The sequence below is a fragment of the Delphinus delphis genome, chromosome 8, assembly GCF_949987515.2.
Source record: "Delphinus delphis chromosome 8, mDelDel1.2, whole genome shotgun sequence".
Taxonomy (NCBI): Eukaryota; Metazoa; Chordata; class Mammalia; order Artiodactyla; family Delphinidae; genus Delphinus; species Delphinus delphis.
In genome coordinates, this window is record NC_082690.1 from 64,843,829 (window position 1) to 64,860,482 (window position 16,654).

Genomic DNA, 16,654 nt, shown 5'->3' on the forward strand with positions numbered 1-16,654 from the left:
ACACAACACTCTTTGTCCACTGATTGGCATATAAGATTTAACATATTTACTAACACAATTTTAATTCAGCATCAACCCTAAGCCTTTTTTAAAAATTAGGTCATCACAGATAGGCTCTGTGGAGGTCATTTGATCTAACTTCCTTCCCTTCCTATGCTGGAGAAATTCCCTCTACAGCAGCCCCCATATAGATGAGGCAGTTTCTCTCTGAAGAGACGGTCTGTTCCATTGCTGGATAATTTGAGGGTTTATCAGACTGAAACTTACCACTGTGTCATCCACTCATGGCTTTTCTCTGACCATATAGAATGTGTCTAATCCCTCTTCATATGTTTTATGAAGCAGCTATTTTCCCCATCCCAATGTTGTATTTTCTCTAGATATAACCTTCCCATTTCCTTTAGGGATTTCTATTCCATTCCTTCGGTCAATTAAAAAACAAACATTTATTGAACCCAATGACAGATATTTTGGTAAAGTTAGTGTGGGGGGTACTGGAAGGGGGGGTATCGTAGTCTAGTAGGAGAGGGACGTTCCTAAAATGAAAAATAATTTCTCATAATGATGGGTAATATAATCGACAGGTATGTAAAGTGTTGTGGCAACCTGGAGGAAGGGGTAAATGATGCTTCCTGAAGGAATCTTGGAGGCCCTTGTAGAGAATGGCCATTCAGCTAGATCTTGAAGAATTTTTATGAGTTAGCCAGGCAGAGAGTGAAGGAAAGGGCAAAGTCACAAAAATATAACAGAATATGACAGTCCCGGGGATGCAAATGATCTGTTGTGGCTGGAGTGCCAGATTTGTGTGCTGGTTTGGAAGTAGTGAAAGATGAGTCTGGAGTAGCTGTTTAAGGCCAGATGATGAAAGGTCATGAGTGCCATGTAAGAAGTCTGAACTGTAGTGATGGGGAGTCACTGGGGATTTGAGCAGGGAGCATAATGAAATTTGTTTGTTTTTTAGAAAGGTGACAAGGTAGAGGATGATTAGGGACGGGTTAGACTAGATATTTGGAAAGACATTGTATTGTAGAAAATTAGATGAGAGAAAAATAGGGGTCTAAATTGGCAGTAGAGATGGAGACGAGTAAATGCATTTAAGGAATATTCAGTTTTTCCAATAAAGATATTTAAAAAAAAAAGCAATATGCAGTTTTTCTGATGACCTCTTTCCATTGTAAAATGCTTATCTGCTCCCAGAGTAGACTTATACAAGGATTAGGCCTAGCCCTTAATAAAGACTGCCAGATAAAACAAGAAACATTGCCTGATTGTAAAATGCATTGTATTGCAGGTGAACATATCTCAAGCTGACATGCAGGCCATTGGCAATACCATCACAATGGTAACACAGGACGGAACGCCCATCACAGTACCTGCTCATGATGCAGTCATCTCCTCAGCAGGAACACACTCTGTTGCTATGGTTACCGCTGAGGGTACAGAAGGGCAGCAGGTAATTGCTTTTTTCTTTTATATCAGTCAATACATATGTCAATATCAAAACCGTTACATAGATGTACAGTGTGATATAGTGGTTAAGCACACAAACCTCAGATTGAATCCCAGTTTTACAACTTCTTAGCTACATAACCCTCTGAGTCTCAGTTTTTCCTCATCTGTAAAATAGGAGTGATTATTGCATCTACCCCATGAGGTTAATGGAAGGATTAAGCAAGATAATGCATATAAAGTAGTCAGCCCAAGTATATATTAAGTGTTCATTAATGGTTGCTCTTCCTATCATCATTATCATCATCAGATACTTAGAAAAAAATTCATTTGCAAAATTTAATTTTTTGAATATGTAATATATTCACATAATTCAAAAGTCAAAAAGTATATACAGATAGGCAGTGAAAAGTCTTCTTTCCACCCCTGCCCCCATAGAGATAATCCACTTTTATCAGTTTCTTGCGTAATTTTCCCAACAACTCATTAATCATATACAAACAAATACAAATAAAGTCATCTTCCCCTCCTTCCCTTTTTTTCAAATTTTTTTTTATTTTTTAATTTATTTTTTATTTATTTATTTTTTTTAATTTTTTTTTTTTAAAGCAGTTGCTCTTTTTTTTTTTTTTTTTTTTTTTTTTTTGCGGTACACATGCCTCTCACTGTTGTGGCCTCTCCCGTTGCGGAGCACAGGCTCCGGACGCGCAGGCTCAGCGGCCATGGCTCACGGGCCCAGCCGCTCCGTGGCATGTGGGATCTTCCCAGACCGGGGCACGAACCCGTGTCCCCCGCATCGGCAGGCGGACTCCCAACCACTGCGCCACCAGGGAAGCCCCCCTTTTTATGATAGTAAATTCTATACTCGTCTTCACCTTTTTTTTTTTTTTAACCTTAATAATACATCTAGGAAATCTTTCTATTTCATTTTATAGAGAGTTTCCTCTTTTTTTTTTTTTTTTCCTGCCATGCAGCATGGCTTGAGGGATCTTAGTTATCGTAGTTCTCCAACCAGGGATTGAACCCGGGCCCCGGCAGAGAAAGCACCGAGTCCTAACCACTGGACTACCAGGGAATTCCCTCCTCATTCTTTTTTTAAGCTATATCATATTCCACTGTATTGGACATGCCATAATATATTTAAAGTCTTTTGCTGTTTCAAACAACACATAACCTTGTGCACATGTGATTTTGCATGTGTGTGAGTACATCTGCTACTAGATAAATCCCTAGAGTGGAATTGCTGGGTGAAAAAACATATGCATTGGTAATTGTGATAGATATTCCCAGACTTCCTTTCTAGGGTTATACCCATCTACATTCCTAGCTGCAGCCTTTGAGAGTGCCTCCTCCCCTTCTGACAGTCAATATAGTGGTAAAACCTTTGGATTTTTGCCAATCTAATGTATCTCTTTGTAGTTTAATTTTTCATTTCTTTTAAAATAAATGATATTGGTTAATAACATTTAAAAACCCTTCTTGTGCTATGCTGAAGGCAGTGTGGGGTTTCACTGCAGCTGCCTTACCCTGTTCAGTGAAAAAGTCTGTCAGTTAGTAGCTGTCATTCTTCCTAAATTCGGTTATAGATTCAATACCATCACAATAAAAATTCCAGCAGGAATTTTTGAAGATACAGATAATCCGATTCTAAAATTTACATGAAAATACAAAGGACCTAAAATAGCCAAAACAGTCCTGAAAAAAGGAACAAAATTGAAGGTTTTCTACACCTTGAAATAGAAAACTCAGAATCATAAAGCTTCTAGAAGAAAAGTGAATGTTTTTGCAACCTTAAGGTAAAAATTTCTTAGACAGGATACAAAATGCACTAATAATAAATTTTTTTCTTTTCTGATAAATTGGACTTCTTCAAAATTAGTTCTGCTTACCAAAGACAATGTGTAGTAAAAGATTAGATAAGCCCCAAACTGGGAAAAAAATATTCACACTATATCTGACAGTGGACTTGTATTGAAAATATATGACAAACTTCTATAAATCAATAATAAAAAGGTGAACAACCCGTTAAAAATGAGCAGATCAGGGGCTTCCCTGGTGGCGCAGTGGTTGAGAGTCCACCTGCCAATGCAGGGGACATGGGTTCGTGCCCCAGTCTGGGAAGATCCCACATGCTGCGGAGCGGCTGGGCCCGTGAGCCGTGGCCGCTGAGCCTGCGCGTCCGGAGCCTGTGCTCCGCAACAGGAGAGGCCACAACAGTGAGAGGCCTGCACACCGCAAAAAAAAAAAAAAAAAAAAAAAAAGATCAAATCATCTGATTGCTTATTTGAACAGACCCCTCACAAAAAAAGGTACATGAAAGGCAATAACACGAAAAAGTGCTCAACATCTTTAATCATCAAAGAAATGCAAGTTAAAATCACAAAGAGACACCATTTCAGACACAGGGAAATGGCTAAAATAAAAAAGACAAACAAAACCAAATGTTGGCAAAGAAATGAAGCAACTAGGACATTCAACACACTAGTGAGAGTATAGAATGTTACAACCATTTTGAAGAACTGTTTGGCAGTTTCTTATGAAGTCGAACATACCTCTACCCTATGACTCAGCAATTCCTTCTAGAATATATACCATATGATTCCACTTACACGAAATCCAAGAACAGACTAGACGATCCATGGTGACAGAAATCAGAAAGTGCTGCTTGGCTGGGGAGGAAATTGATGGAATGAAATATGAAGGAACTATTCTACATCTTGTTTTAAGTGGTGGTTTCACAGTTGTATCTAACTGTCAGAACTCAACAGAACACCTAAGATCCATGCATTTTTATTGTTTCTAATTTTACCTTATGCCAAAACAAACAAAAAACGCAGCCACTAGCTTTCAGGCTGTCTTATGGAATGGTCCCACCTAATCAGTTTGCAGTCATTTCCGTGGCTCTGGGATTCCTGGATGGGTTTATAGCCCAGCTTGGGTAAATACACCTTGTACAGTTGCAGGTCTGGAAAGATAGTGACCCTAAAGCACACATTCTTATGTAGCTTATCTGTAGCCTGTGAGCTAGAAAAGTTCTCAAGAGAGAAGGCTTTGAGGGCTAGAATGAAGCCAGGCAGCTTCCAGCAACTAGGGATATCACAACAGGGATGGGGTTTCACTTGAGGACCTGCTGCTGCTACTGTTCCTTCTGCTGTTAACTACATGTAGGCCATCAGGCAAAAGTTGGCTATCCACTGGGGTGTTTGGACCCCACCTATGAATTATCTGTAACACTTAAATTGGTTGTAACCATTTCTTTACATGCATGGGAAGAAAGTAGTCAGTCCTTCCCTAAGTCTTTTTTTTTTTTTGGTCGTTAAGGTAATTGCATTTCTGAGACTCATTTTTCCAGGTGCCTTTGGAAGCCTAGTTAGCAGGTATAGACTAAAGAGTCAGTGCTTTCCATCTATTTTAGTTAGTTAATTTCAGATTACAAAAGTAATACATATTCCCAATGGAATAAAATAGAGAATCTGGAAATAAACCCTCACATATATAGTCAACTAAATTTTGACAGTCAGAATTTGATCTTTCAGTGGGAAAGGGCTTTTCATTTGTCTTTTCAACAAATGGTGCTGGGAAACCTGTATATCCACATGAGAAAAAATAAAGTTGGACCCTTATCTTATACCATATATAAAAATTAGCTCAAGATGGATTAAAGACCTAAACTTAAGAGCTAAAACTATGAAACTCTTAGAATAAAACATAGGTGAAAATCTTCATGATCTTATTTCTTATGTATGATACCAAATGCACAGGCAATGAAAGAAAAAATAGATAAATTGGATTAGGAGATTATTTCTTACATATGACACCAAAATGATAAGTGATGAAAGAAAAAAATTAATTGAACTTCTTCAAAATTAAAAACACTTGGAAGTTCCCTGGTGGCCTAGTGGTTAGGATTCCAGGCTTTCACTGCCGTTGCCCTGGTTCAATCCATGGTCGGGGAACTGAAATCCCACAAGCCACGGGGAATGGCTAAAAAAAAAAAATTAAAAACACTTGTGCATCAAAAGCCACTACCAAGAAAGTGAAAAGACAATCTACAGAATGAGGGAAAATATTTGCAAATCATACATCTAATAAGGGATTAATATCTAGAGTATATATATATATATATTTTTTTTTTTTTAGGATTTTTTTGATGTAGACCATTTTTTTTTTTTTTTTTGATGTAGACCATTTTTAAAGTCTTTATTGAACTTGTTACAATATTGCTTCTGTTTTCTGTTTTGGTTTTTTGGCTGAGAGGACTGTGGGCTCTTAGCTCCCCGACCAGGGATCGAACCCTCACCCTCTGCATTGGAAGGCGAAGTCTTAACCACTGGACTGCCATGGAAGTCCCTAGAATATATTTTAAAATAATAAAATAAAATAATAATATTATGAGGGGGAAAATATCTAGACTATATAAAGAATTTCTATAACTCAACAAGAAAAAAGCAAGCAAACGAATTTAAAAATGAGTGAAGGGGACTTACCTGGTGGCACAGTGGTTAAGAATCCGCCTGCCAATGCAGGGAACACAGGTTCGAGCCCTGGGCCAGGAAGATCCCACATGCCGCGGAGCAACTAAGCCCATGCACCACAACTACTGAGCCTGTGCTCTAGAGCCCACGAGCCGCAACTACTGAGCCCGTATGCCACAACTACTGAGCCCCCTGCATTGGGAGCTTGGAGTCTTAACCACTGTGACATCAGGGAAGTCCCTAAACATTCTTTTAAAAGGATTTTTAATATTTACAAAATAATCCATAAAATGGATATACATAACATTAACTCATTCCACATTGATAAATTGTTCTGCAAGCCCCTTGATTATTTTCATAGGAAACAAATTCTAGACATGGAATTATTAGATTAATGGTATGAACTATTTTAAGCTTCTTGCTACATATTGCCAAATTATTTTCTGGAAAGTTTTAGCAATCATGCCATGGATCTAAAAGTGTTCTTGTATTCACTGTATTCTCACTAGCATTAGGATTTTTTTTATATATTTGCATAATTCACAAGCCAAGGATAAATTATATTTTTACTTTCATTTGTTTGGTGAGGTTGAACATGTTTTTCATATTAGCCTGAAATCTGTTTTTTCTTCATTGAGGTAAAATTTACATACAGTGAAATGCACAGGTTTTTTGTTTGTTTGTTTGTTTGTTGGGTTTTTTTGGCCACAGCATGCTGTTTGTGCGATCTTAGTTCCCCAACCAAGGATTAAATCCGGGCGCCTGACAGTGGAAGCACAGAGTCCTAACCACTGGACTGCCAGGGAATTCCCCGCACAGATCTTAAATTTACAGTTCAGTGAGTTATTAAACATACACACCCATCCCATCCCAAACAGGATGTAGAACATTTCTATCACCCCAGAAAGTTCTCTTGAGACCCCTTCCAGTCAGTCTCCACCTAGTTATTCTGATTGTATTATTTTGTTTGTTCTTAAACTTTGCATAGTGGAGCCAGAGTATGAACTCTTCTGTTTTGGGGTTTTTTCTTTTAACATAATATTTTGGAGATTTATCCATGTTCTTGTTTATAACATCAGTTCATTGTTTTTTATTGCTGAGCAGTATTCTGTGGTAGGAATATCACAATTTGTTGATAGATTCTCCCCTTGATGAACATTTGGGATGCTTCCAATCTTTGATTATTGTGAATAAGGTGGCGGTGAAAATTCTAGTACAAGTATATTTGTACACATATGGTCTCATTCTCTTAGCTAAATACCTGTTAGTGGAATTGCTGGGCCATGGGGTAGAGGTATATTTAACTTTACGTGAAAGTGCCAAACAGTCCTCCAAAGTGGTTTGACCATCATACACTCCCACTAGCAATGTATAAGACTTCTGTTTGTTTCACAGCATCAACATTTTGTGTTGTTACTTTAAAAAATTTTAGCCATTCTAGTGGATGTGAAATGATATATCACTGTGGTCTTAATTTGCATGTAGGTTGCTTAATTTCTTAATATCTGGTACTTCTCTAGATACCTGTTCTTTTTTTTTTTAAATAAGGAAATGTGTTTTTTTTTTTTTTAAATAAATTTATTTTATTTTTGGCTGCATTGGGTCTTCATTGCTGTACACGGGCTCTTTAGTTGTGGAGAGCACAGGCTTCTCATTGTGGTGGCTTTTCTTGTTGCGGAGCACAGGCTCTAGGCACGCAGGCTTCAGTAGTTGTGGCACGCAGGCTTAGTAATTGTGGCTAGCGGGCTTAGTTGCACTGCGGCACGTGGGATCTTCCCAGATCAGGGCTCAAACCCATGTCCCTTGCTTTGGCAGGTGGATTCCTAACCACTGTGCCACCAGAGAAGTCCAAGATACCTGTTGTTCTTGATTTTTAATTTAAATCTGTTACGGTCAGAGAACATATTCTGTAAGATTTCATTATTTTGAAATTTGAGACTTGTTTTCCCTGTGTCTTTCATTGATTTCCCATTATATTCCGTACGTATTTGAAAAGAATGTGTGTTCTGCACTTGTTGGGTGTAGCGTACTACACATTAGGTTAAGGTGGTTGATAGTGTTGTTCAAATATTCTATAACCTTATTAATCATTTCTGTATTTGTTCTAGTTACTAAGAAAAAGGAATTAATACCTCCAACTATGATTGTGGATTTGTATTTCCCTTTTAGTTGTTAGGGGTTTTTTTACTTCCAGTATTTTAAATCTCTGTTATTAGGTGCATACATATTTCATTTTAATTCCTCAAATAACTTCCTAATTATACCCTTCTGTGTTACTTTTTTGTGGTTGCTCCAGGGATTAAAATGTGCATCCTTAAGGTATTGAAGTCTACTTAGACTTAACATTGTACTACTTTACATAAAATCTAAGAACCTTGCAACAGTATATTTTCATTCATGCCCCTACTCTTTGTGCTGCTGTAATATATTTTACATTTACATGTTATAACCCCGGCAATGCAACATTATATTTTAGCATTAAACAGTTAATCTTTTAAGTAAGTTATAGGACAACAGGAAACATAATATTTTATACTTACCCACTAATTTATCATTTCCAGTGCCTTTTATTCCTTTCTGTAGATTTGAGTTTCCATATGGAATCATCCCTTTGGCCTGAAGGATATGCTTCAGCATTATTTGTAGTGCAGATCTACAGTGACAAATTCTGTTTTTGTTTATTTGAAAATATATTATTTCGCCCTTCTTTTTGAAACATTTTTGTTTTGAAGGATATTTTTGCTAGATATGGAATTTTTGGTTGGCAGTTAATTTTTTTCTTTCAGCACTTTAAATTGTCTCTGTCCTTCATTGTTTCTGATGAGAAATCTGCCATCTTCATATCATTGTTCCCCTGTATATAATATATCAGTTTTTCTCTGGCTATTTTCTAGATTTTTTTAGCAATGGGATTATGGTGTGATTTTCTTTGTATTTATCTGCTAGGTTTCTTTTATATAATTATAAGACAATATATATAATATTATAAAACATTATATAATATTTTGTAGAGTTTTTGTTTTTTACCAGATTTAGGAAAAGTCTGGCCATAATTTCATCAAAAGTTTTTATTCTGCCTCATTCTGTTTCTCTTTTCCTTCTCGGTCTCTAATTATATGTATATTAACTTGGTATTGTCCCACAAGTTGCTGGGGAGCCATTCTTTTTTTTTTTTTAATCTTTTTTTCTTGGTTCTTCAGATGGATAATTCCTATTGATCTTAGAGTTCACTGACCTTTTCTTTTGACATCATCATCTTCTATTAGGCCCATTCAGATAATTTTAGATATTCTCATTTTTGATTGTAGAATTTACTTTTTTTTATAGTTTTCATTTATTTACTGAGATTTCCTCTTGTATGCATTCCATAAGCCTTTTAACATATTTATAATAACTGTGTTAAAGTCCCTGTTTACTAATTCTAACGTTTTGGTCATCTCGTGGTCTGTTTCTACTGACTTCATTTTCTCTTGACTCTGGGTTACATTTTCCTCTTCTTATGTGTTGTAATTTTTTTATTGTATTCTGGACATTATGGATGATACATTATAGAGATTCTTAATTTTGTTATCTTTCTCTGAAGAATGTTCATTTTGCTTTGTCAGGTAGTTAAGTTACTTGTAGAGGCTGGGTTTTATACTTTATTAAAGTAGTTCTGTTTTAGTTTTGCCATTTAGTCTCAGGGTGAATCTTCAGTCCTGGGATACAATCTTTACTCCTAAAGTGTGGCTCTTAGGGTTTCAATGGAAAGCCTGAGGTATTTTCCAAACCCTTCTAACTTGGTGGGATTGAAGTTCTAAATCCTGTCTGTCCCGTGGTATCGCTGAAATCTCTTCTCAGCTTTTCAGCCTTCTAGCTGCTGCCTTCTACCAGATTTATTGGAACCCCCCCAACATGTTTGCAGTTCTGAGGTCTTAAAGAATTGAGGGGAGTTTATACACAGGTTTGGGAGCCCCTCTCCCTCTGGTTTTCTCCTTTCTAGGATATCCCTCTCAATACATAGCCATTCTGGCAGCCATAGACTCCATTATCTCTGATAGCTTAAATTGCCCTGTGTTGCTCAGACTGGTGAGTGCCCTCAGTGGAAAAGCTATTTAAACATAGATGTGACCTAGTGTGGTTCTCTTCTTTTAAGAATCCCCTCCGTTTCCTGCCTGCTTTTCATCATTCACCACTGCCTTCAAATGGTTGCTTTTTTATATTTTTTTCCACACTTTATGATTGTTATCTGCAGGAAGGGTTAGTCCAATATAAGCTATTCCCCCACTGCCATACTGAAATCTGTTGCTGGACTATGGAACATTACTGGAATTGATCCAAGCTGAATATCTATTAGCTCTAAAATCTAGCATTTTTAATGGATTAATGGCCAAGTAAAATAGTAGTTTCAGTTTTTAACTTATTCTTTCTCTGAGTTTGGCTGGACAAAATTCTTAAATATATAACAGAAGTAATTGATGCCATTTTCTTTGTTATCCACATAGCAAAAGCTATATTTGTGGTTTAAGAGCCACAAAAGCACTTTTAACCACTTTGACTAGATGCTTCAGGAACAAGATGGAAAGATTCCATGGAATCTAAAAGAGGAAGTGAGTATAACAAGATGTGTTGCTTCAAATTCCCTGGCGGTCCAGTGGTTAGGACTCTGTGCTTCCACTGCAGGGGTCATGGGTTCGATCCCTGGTCAGAACTAAGATCCCTCAGGCCATGGTGAGCCCCCCCCCAAAAAAAAGATAGTTGCTATTTTGTCAGTAATGGTACTGGTACTTTGTTTTCCTAGTTAATGGAAATCTTTTTTTTGTTGTTTTTTTTGGCAGCACCATGCAGCTTGCCGGGATCTTAGTTCCCTGACCAGGGATCGAAACTGGGCCCTTGGCAGTGAAAGCACCGAGTCCTAACCACTGGACCGCCAGGGAATTCCCAATGGAAATCTAACTTTATTTTTAATTCTTTTGTCTTATTTTTTATTTTTAAAATTTTTAATTGCTTTTTATTTTTTTAATTTTTAATTTTTTTATGGAAATCTAATTTTAAATGCAACAGATAAACAGGAGAAAATAGTATATCTATCAATGATCCAAACTCGGGAATAAATAGACATATGAGGTGTGAATTAGTCCACGTGTGTAACTTCCCAGGCAGCCTCTTAGGGATAATAGAATCTATGCACAGTCATGTCTCTCCTGGTTAATGGAGCCTGACATAGCGAATCCACTTTTTCAGTGTCCTCTACCCTGTTTTGCCATTGGCTCACTTTATAACCTTAGATACGTCCCGTCTATCTGAGCCTCAACTTGTTCAAATAAAAAAGAGGAGTCCATGGGAATTCCCTTGTGGTCCAGTGGTTAGGACTGCTGCTTCTCACTGCCAAGGGCCCGAGTTCAATCCCCGGTCAGGGAACTAAAATCCCACAAGCTGCATGGCACAGCCAAAAAAAAAAAAGAGTCCAGAATAGACAATATGTAAGGTCTTTTCCAGCTTTAGGCTTCTACAAGTGTATCGTCAGAAGGGAGGTTTTCCTTTTGAATTTGAAGACAGTCCCTTGTGTTAAATGGATTTTAACCTATTTAAATCATAGTTTTAATTTTTCTGTGTATTTTTTAAGGTTGCAATTGTGGCTCAGGACTTGGCAGCATTCCATACTGCATCATCAGAAATGGGGCACCAACAGCATAGCCATCACTTAGTAACCACAGAAACCAGACCTTTGACCTTAGTGGCAACATCCAACGGCACCCAGATTGCAGTTCAGGTGGGTACAATGGCAACTGTCCTCCATTGACAGCAGTGCTGCTCAGCTCTCAGCCTTGTACTCTCTGCTTTATGCGTAACCTTCACAGAGGCAGGGCACAGAATCATCTGTATTACTTAGCCACATTAAGGAAATTGCTGCGTTTGAAGTAGACTCAGACTAAAACTTTGTTTTCTACCATCCTTGTATATTCTAGGGGAATTTATAACAAGAAAAATAAAGCTCCTGGTATATATATATACCTGTGTGTACCTGGCCAGCTATCTTTACTCTCAGAATAAAAGTCTAATTAGGCAGGATTCTATAAAGCACTTAAGAGTTATTCCTTGGAAATGAACCTCCTGTAAACATAGACCCCAAGTTAGTCCTCTGAGAATCACTGCACAGCTGTATTTTATGGTGGGAAATGTCAGAAGACTGTGAAGAACACATTCTCTGGGAAGTCACTGCATTCAGGCAGAGAATCTGGAATGCGAGGTGTAGATTACCTTTCCTTGGGAAGATTTTTTTTTAAATGTATTTACTTGGAAAAGGGTTAGAACATACTCAGGAAAATGTCAGCTATTGGTTTTAATTTAGTTTATGGGCATAAAAGCTAAAGACTCAGGAAGCTCTCTATCTCCACTGGAAAAGATGAGCATCTTTTGTTCCTTGCATGCGTGAAGGTTTATCAAAATCCTAAATAAAGAAACTGCATCCCCAGCAGGAATTTGTTTTTATGTTTTGTGGATCAGCAGTAGTACCTTAACAAGCCCAGGTGTCAGAGTTACAGAGAGAAATTTTACTTCTGGTATGTTATATTTCTTCGGCATCTTGACTGTGGTTTTGTGTATGTTCCTGTTTTAGCTTGGAGAACAGCCATCTCTGGAAGAAGCCATCAGAATAGCGTCCAGGATCCAACAAGGAGAAACGCCAGGGTTGGATGATTAATCCTCAGAACAATGGAGCAATAAAGGAAGAGGAGCCTTTCATCTTCAGGCAGCAGAGATCCATGAAGCCCGGGCCCAGGAAAATTAGAAATTTTTCATTCCTGAAACACTGTACACATTTTTATGCAAGAGTGGAGAACAATTTATTCTTGACACTTTTGTGTATATAACCCTTGGAAAAGATTTCCCAAACTGATTCATTGTGTACAAGGAAGTATGAAGTTAGGGTAATACAGTAGATTTTTATGTTACTCTTTTATCAGATTGCAAAATCCTAGAGTCTACATGCAAGACCAGTGAAGTCTTATGGAGACTTATGATGGATTTTTAACTTACTGTGAAAAATTAAAGGCTGTATCTAAAATGTCAAAGGTTCTATACATCAAACAATCATAATTCCAAAAGCCATCATGGATAATAAAGGATGTAAAGCCTTCACATATTTCCCTCAGCTAGTAGAGTGTCTGCAGTTTTTGTTCTACTGTATACTTGTCCATTTTTATTTGTATCTTACGGTTTGAAGACTATTCATTATAGTTTTCCATCCCTGTTAACTAACAGCTCTTCAAGCTGAAGTGCTAATTGTATTAGCATTACATTGGATTATATATAAAATTACAAAGTTTGGTTATTTAAAATTAAAAAGTTAAATCCAGTACTTTGGTTTTGTTAAAGATTTTCCTTAGCGTTCAGTTTCTTGTTACTGTTTTTTAAAAATAATAAACTATCAAAGTTTGACCACAGGCTGGAGCCCGGGATAATAGTGCTGTAATTGGAAATGGCTTTACTCTGAAAATTAGGTTAGTGGGTTGGTGTAAATTATTTATTTTTGCTTATGTACTTTTGTTTTAAAGCTTATTTACCCTAAAGTTTATTATTAATTTTGAATACAGCAATTTTTTAAATGTTACCTTTATATTTGTTTCATTAAATTGGTATGGAGGTGGGGGGAAGTGTTGTAGAAAATACCACGAACATAATAAAATACAACACATATATTGAGAGTATATTGTGTATCAAGCACAAAATAAGTACTTTTCCATACATTTTTATCTACTCATAACAATTTTGTGAGATATGTGGGATTTACTACTCCTGTTTGTACATAAGGAAGCTGAAGGTCCAAAGAGGTTAAGTGTCTACCCAGGCCTTACAGCTGTGGTGAGGCAGGGCAAAGACTTAAGAATCCAGACTTTCTGACTCCCAAGTCCAGGGTGTTTTTTCACCACACCACAACTGCCTTCTCAGATGATAACCTGTGGCAGAGATTTTCAAGATGAGCTTTGGTGATCTCGATTGCCCAATGACCTGAGCACCTGAAAAACCATCTCTAATGTTGGAAAATCAGTGTGGGGTCTACCAAGGTCCAAAAAAAGGGGGGGAGGGTGTGTGAGGGTTGTCCTGCAACAATCACTTCTTTGCTGTTGTTCACCATGCTTTGTTTGCCAGGGAGCTGAAACGTGGCTGTTTTTCATTTCAAGCCTTACAGTAAAAAGGAAAAAATGTGCCGTTTTATTTAATATAAATGTTATCTTTGATCAGGTTCTTTGAAGTCTTGCTAAAAAGGGTCATGATTTAGTCATTTGAAATGGGAAACCCTTCAGGGTTGGGCGGGGGGATTGGCTGCTTTCCCTTCAAAGCTCTTCATAGATAGATAACATTAGAAAAGGTCTCAGTCACCCACCGTCTCAGTCTCCATTCTTTTTTTTTTTTTTTGCGGTACGCGGGCCTCTCACTGTTGTGGCCTCGCAGGCTCAGCGGCCATGGCTCACGGGCCCAGCCGCTCCGCAGCATGTGGGATCCTCCCAGACCAGGGCACGAACCCGTGTCCCCTGCATCGGCAGGCGGACTCTCAACCACTGCACCACCAGGGAAGCCCGAGGAGGAGCTTTTTATTCCGAAGCTGACTGCTCCTTATTCATACTATATGTTTTCTGACTAAGGACTTGCTCATTCGGAGGAAGAAGAGCCCGTTTCTAGCTCCACCTCTGAGACTAGGAAGTTAGAACTTAGTCTAATGCACTCAATCACTAGGAAAAATTTGAAGTTTTCCTAAACAACTCTTCAATCGGTGACAGACCAAAACTAAATTATAGACTAGTTTTAAGTACACAGCAATGAGAATGTATGATCTTCAACTGCATGTAAAAGTATGAATGATCCTCATAAATATAACGTTCAGCAAAGGAAGCTGGACCTAAGAGTGCGGGCCAAACTACTCTCATTATCTGAAGTCAGGACAGTGGATACTATTGGTAGGGAGGGGAGCTGGGGGTGAGAAGAAAGCCCAGAGGGAAGTTGAAGCACTAGCATCATGGGCATGTCCATAGGGCCCTGCACTTAGAAAGGCCCCACTGGTGGTTTAATGCTTTGCTGTCACCATCTTAAAGTTCTTAATAAAACTGGAACATTGCATTTTCATTTCTCATTGGACCCTGTAAACTATGTAGCTGTAATGTTCTATATCTTAGTCTGAGTGTTGAATTTGTGAATATTCACCAAAGTGTACATATTTTGATATGTTTGCTCTTCTGTATGTATATACCTCAACATGAAGTTTAAAAAAGTTGAATTATAGATTATTTTAAAAATAAGTCAATTGGGCTTCCCCGGTGGCGCAGTGGTTGGGAGTCCGCCTGCCAATGCAGGGGACACGGGTTCGTGCCCCAGTCCGGGAGGATCCCACGTGCCACGGAGCGGCTGGGCCCATGAGCCATGGCCTCTGAGCCTGAGCGTCCGGAGCCTGTGCTCCGCAGCGGGAGAGGTCACAACAGTGAGAGGCCCGCGTAACGCAAAAAAAAAAAAAGTCAATGAAACATTACTTATGGAATGCAGCCAAAGTTGTATTCACAAGAAAATTCATGACCTTAAACACTTTTACTGCTGAATAAGAAAAAATAAAAGTTCATTAACAAAGCAGACAATGCAGGAAATTAGAAGCGGAAAAAAAAGTCACAGCAAAGCAAAATTTAAAGAAAGCAAAAGGAAGGAATTAATAGAGATAAAAGCAAAATGAATTATTTCAATATCAGAAAAACAACTGATTAATAAATCTAAGATCTAGTTCTTTGGGGTGGGAGGAAAGCAAACAGTAAAACTGATAAACCACTAGCTAACATGATAAAAAAAAAAGACAAAACAAATACACAATGAGAAAGGGCTTATAACCATGGGTACAGAGGAAATGATGAGAAATACAAGTGAAAACTTTGCTCAGTCCTATGCTATTACAATTTAAAATCTGAATGAAATGGGTAATACTCAAGGAAATATAAATTACCAACAGGGACTCAAAGACAGTAGAAAATCTAAACAGATAAATAACCATGGACAAAAGCTATCAAAAGCAATACCTCAAAAAAAAAAAAATCTGAACCTAGACACATTAAGAGCAACATCTTTCAGACTTTCACATAATCAATCATTCTCATACTATTAAAGCTGCTCTAAAGCACAGAGAAAGAAGCAAACATTCCAGTGTTTCATGAAACCAAAGTCCTATAAAGATTGTACAACAGAAAAACTATGGACCAGTTCCATTTATAAATATAGATGCAAAATGACTAAATGAAATACATGAACATAATTTTGCAGTATGTTCTGAAAACGACTACAGTTTATTTCAGGAAGAATAGAGTGGCATAATAGAAGGAAAATCTATCATCTAATTCACCACATAAATAATTAAAAAGAGGAAAAAGCAGAATAATGAAGAGAAATGCTAAAATGTGATAGAATTGAATATTCATTCCTCATAAATATTCTGACAAAAGGAAAAAAATACTTCCCTAATATAACAGATATAAATCATGTCCACATGCACACATACACATAATCGCATCTTATTAACCAATATTATTTTTTCCAATATTATTATTATGTTTTTTTAATAAATTTCATTTATTTATTTATTTGGCTGCGTTGGGTCTTCGTTTCTGTGCGAGGGCTTTCTCTAGTTGCGGCGAGCGGGAGCCACTCTTCATCGCGGTGCGCGGGCCTCTCACTGTCGCGGCCTCTCCTGCTGCGGAGCACAGGCTCCAGATGCGCAG

The 16,654-nt window shown here is 37.7% G+C and overlaps 1 protein-coding gene across 7 annotated transcripts in view; it reads left to right on the forward strand.

The window, feature by feature from the left end:
- The window catches only part of ZNF143 (zinc finger protein 143), a 54,646-nt gene extending 41,056 nt beyond the window's left edge, over positions 1-13,590 (forward strand). For 6 of the 7 annotated variants that reach the window (XM_060018475.1, XM_060018472.1, XM_060018473.1 and 3 more), the window contains 3 exons: positions 1,292-1,453; positions 11,530-11,676; positions 12,523-13,590. In XM_060018475.1, the coding sequence (XP_059874458.1) occupies positions 1,292-1,453; positions 11,530-11,676; positions 12,523-12,606 (393 nt within the window). In that variant the 3' untranslated portion in view covers positions 12,607-13,590. Of the gene's footprint in view, positions 1-1,291; positions 1,454-10,408; positions 10,514-11,529; positions 11,677-12,522 lie in introns of those variants that run through there. The other variant, XM_060018479.1, reaches the window with a different exon arrangement.
- The last annotated feature ends 3,064 nt before the right edge of the window (positions 13,591-16,654 follow it).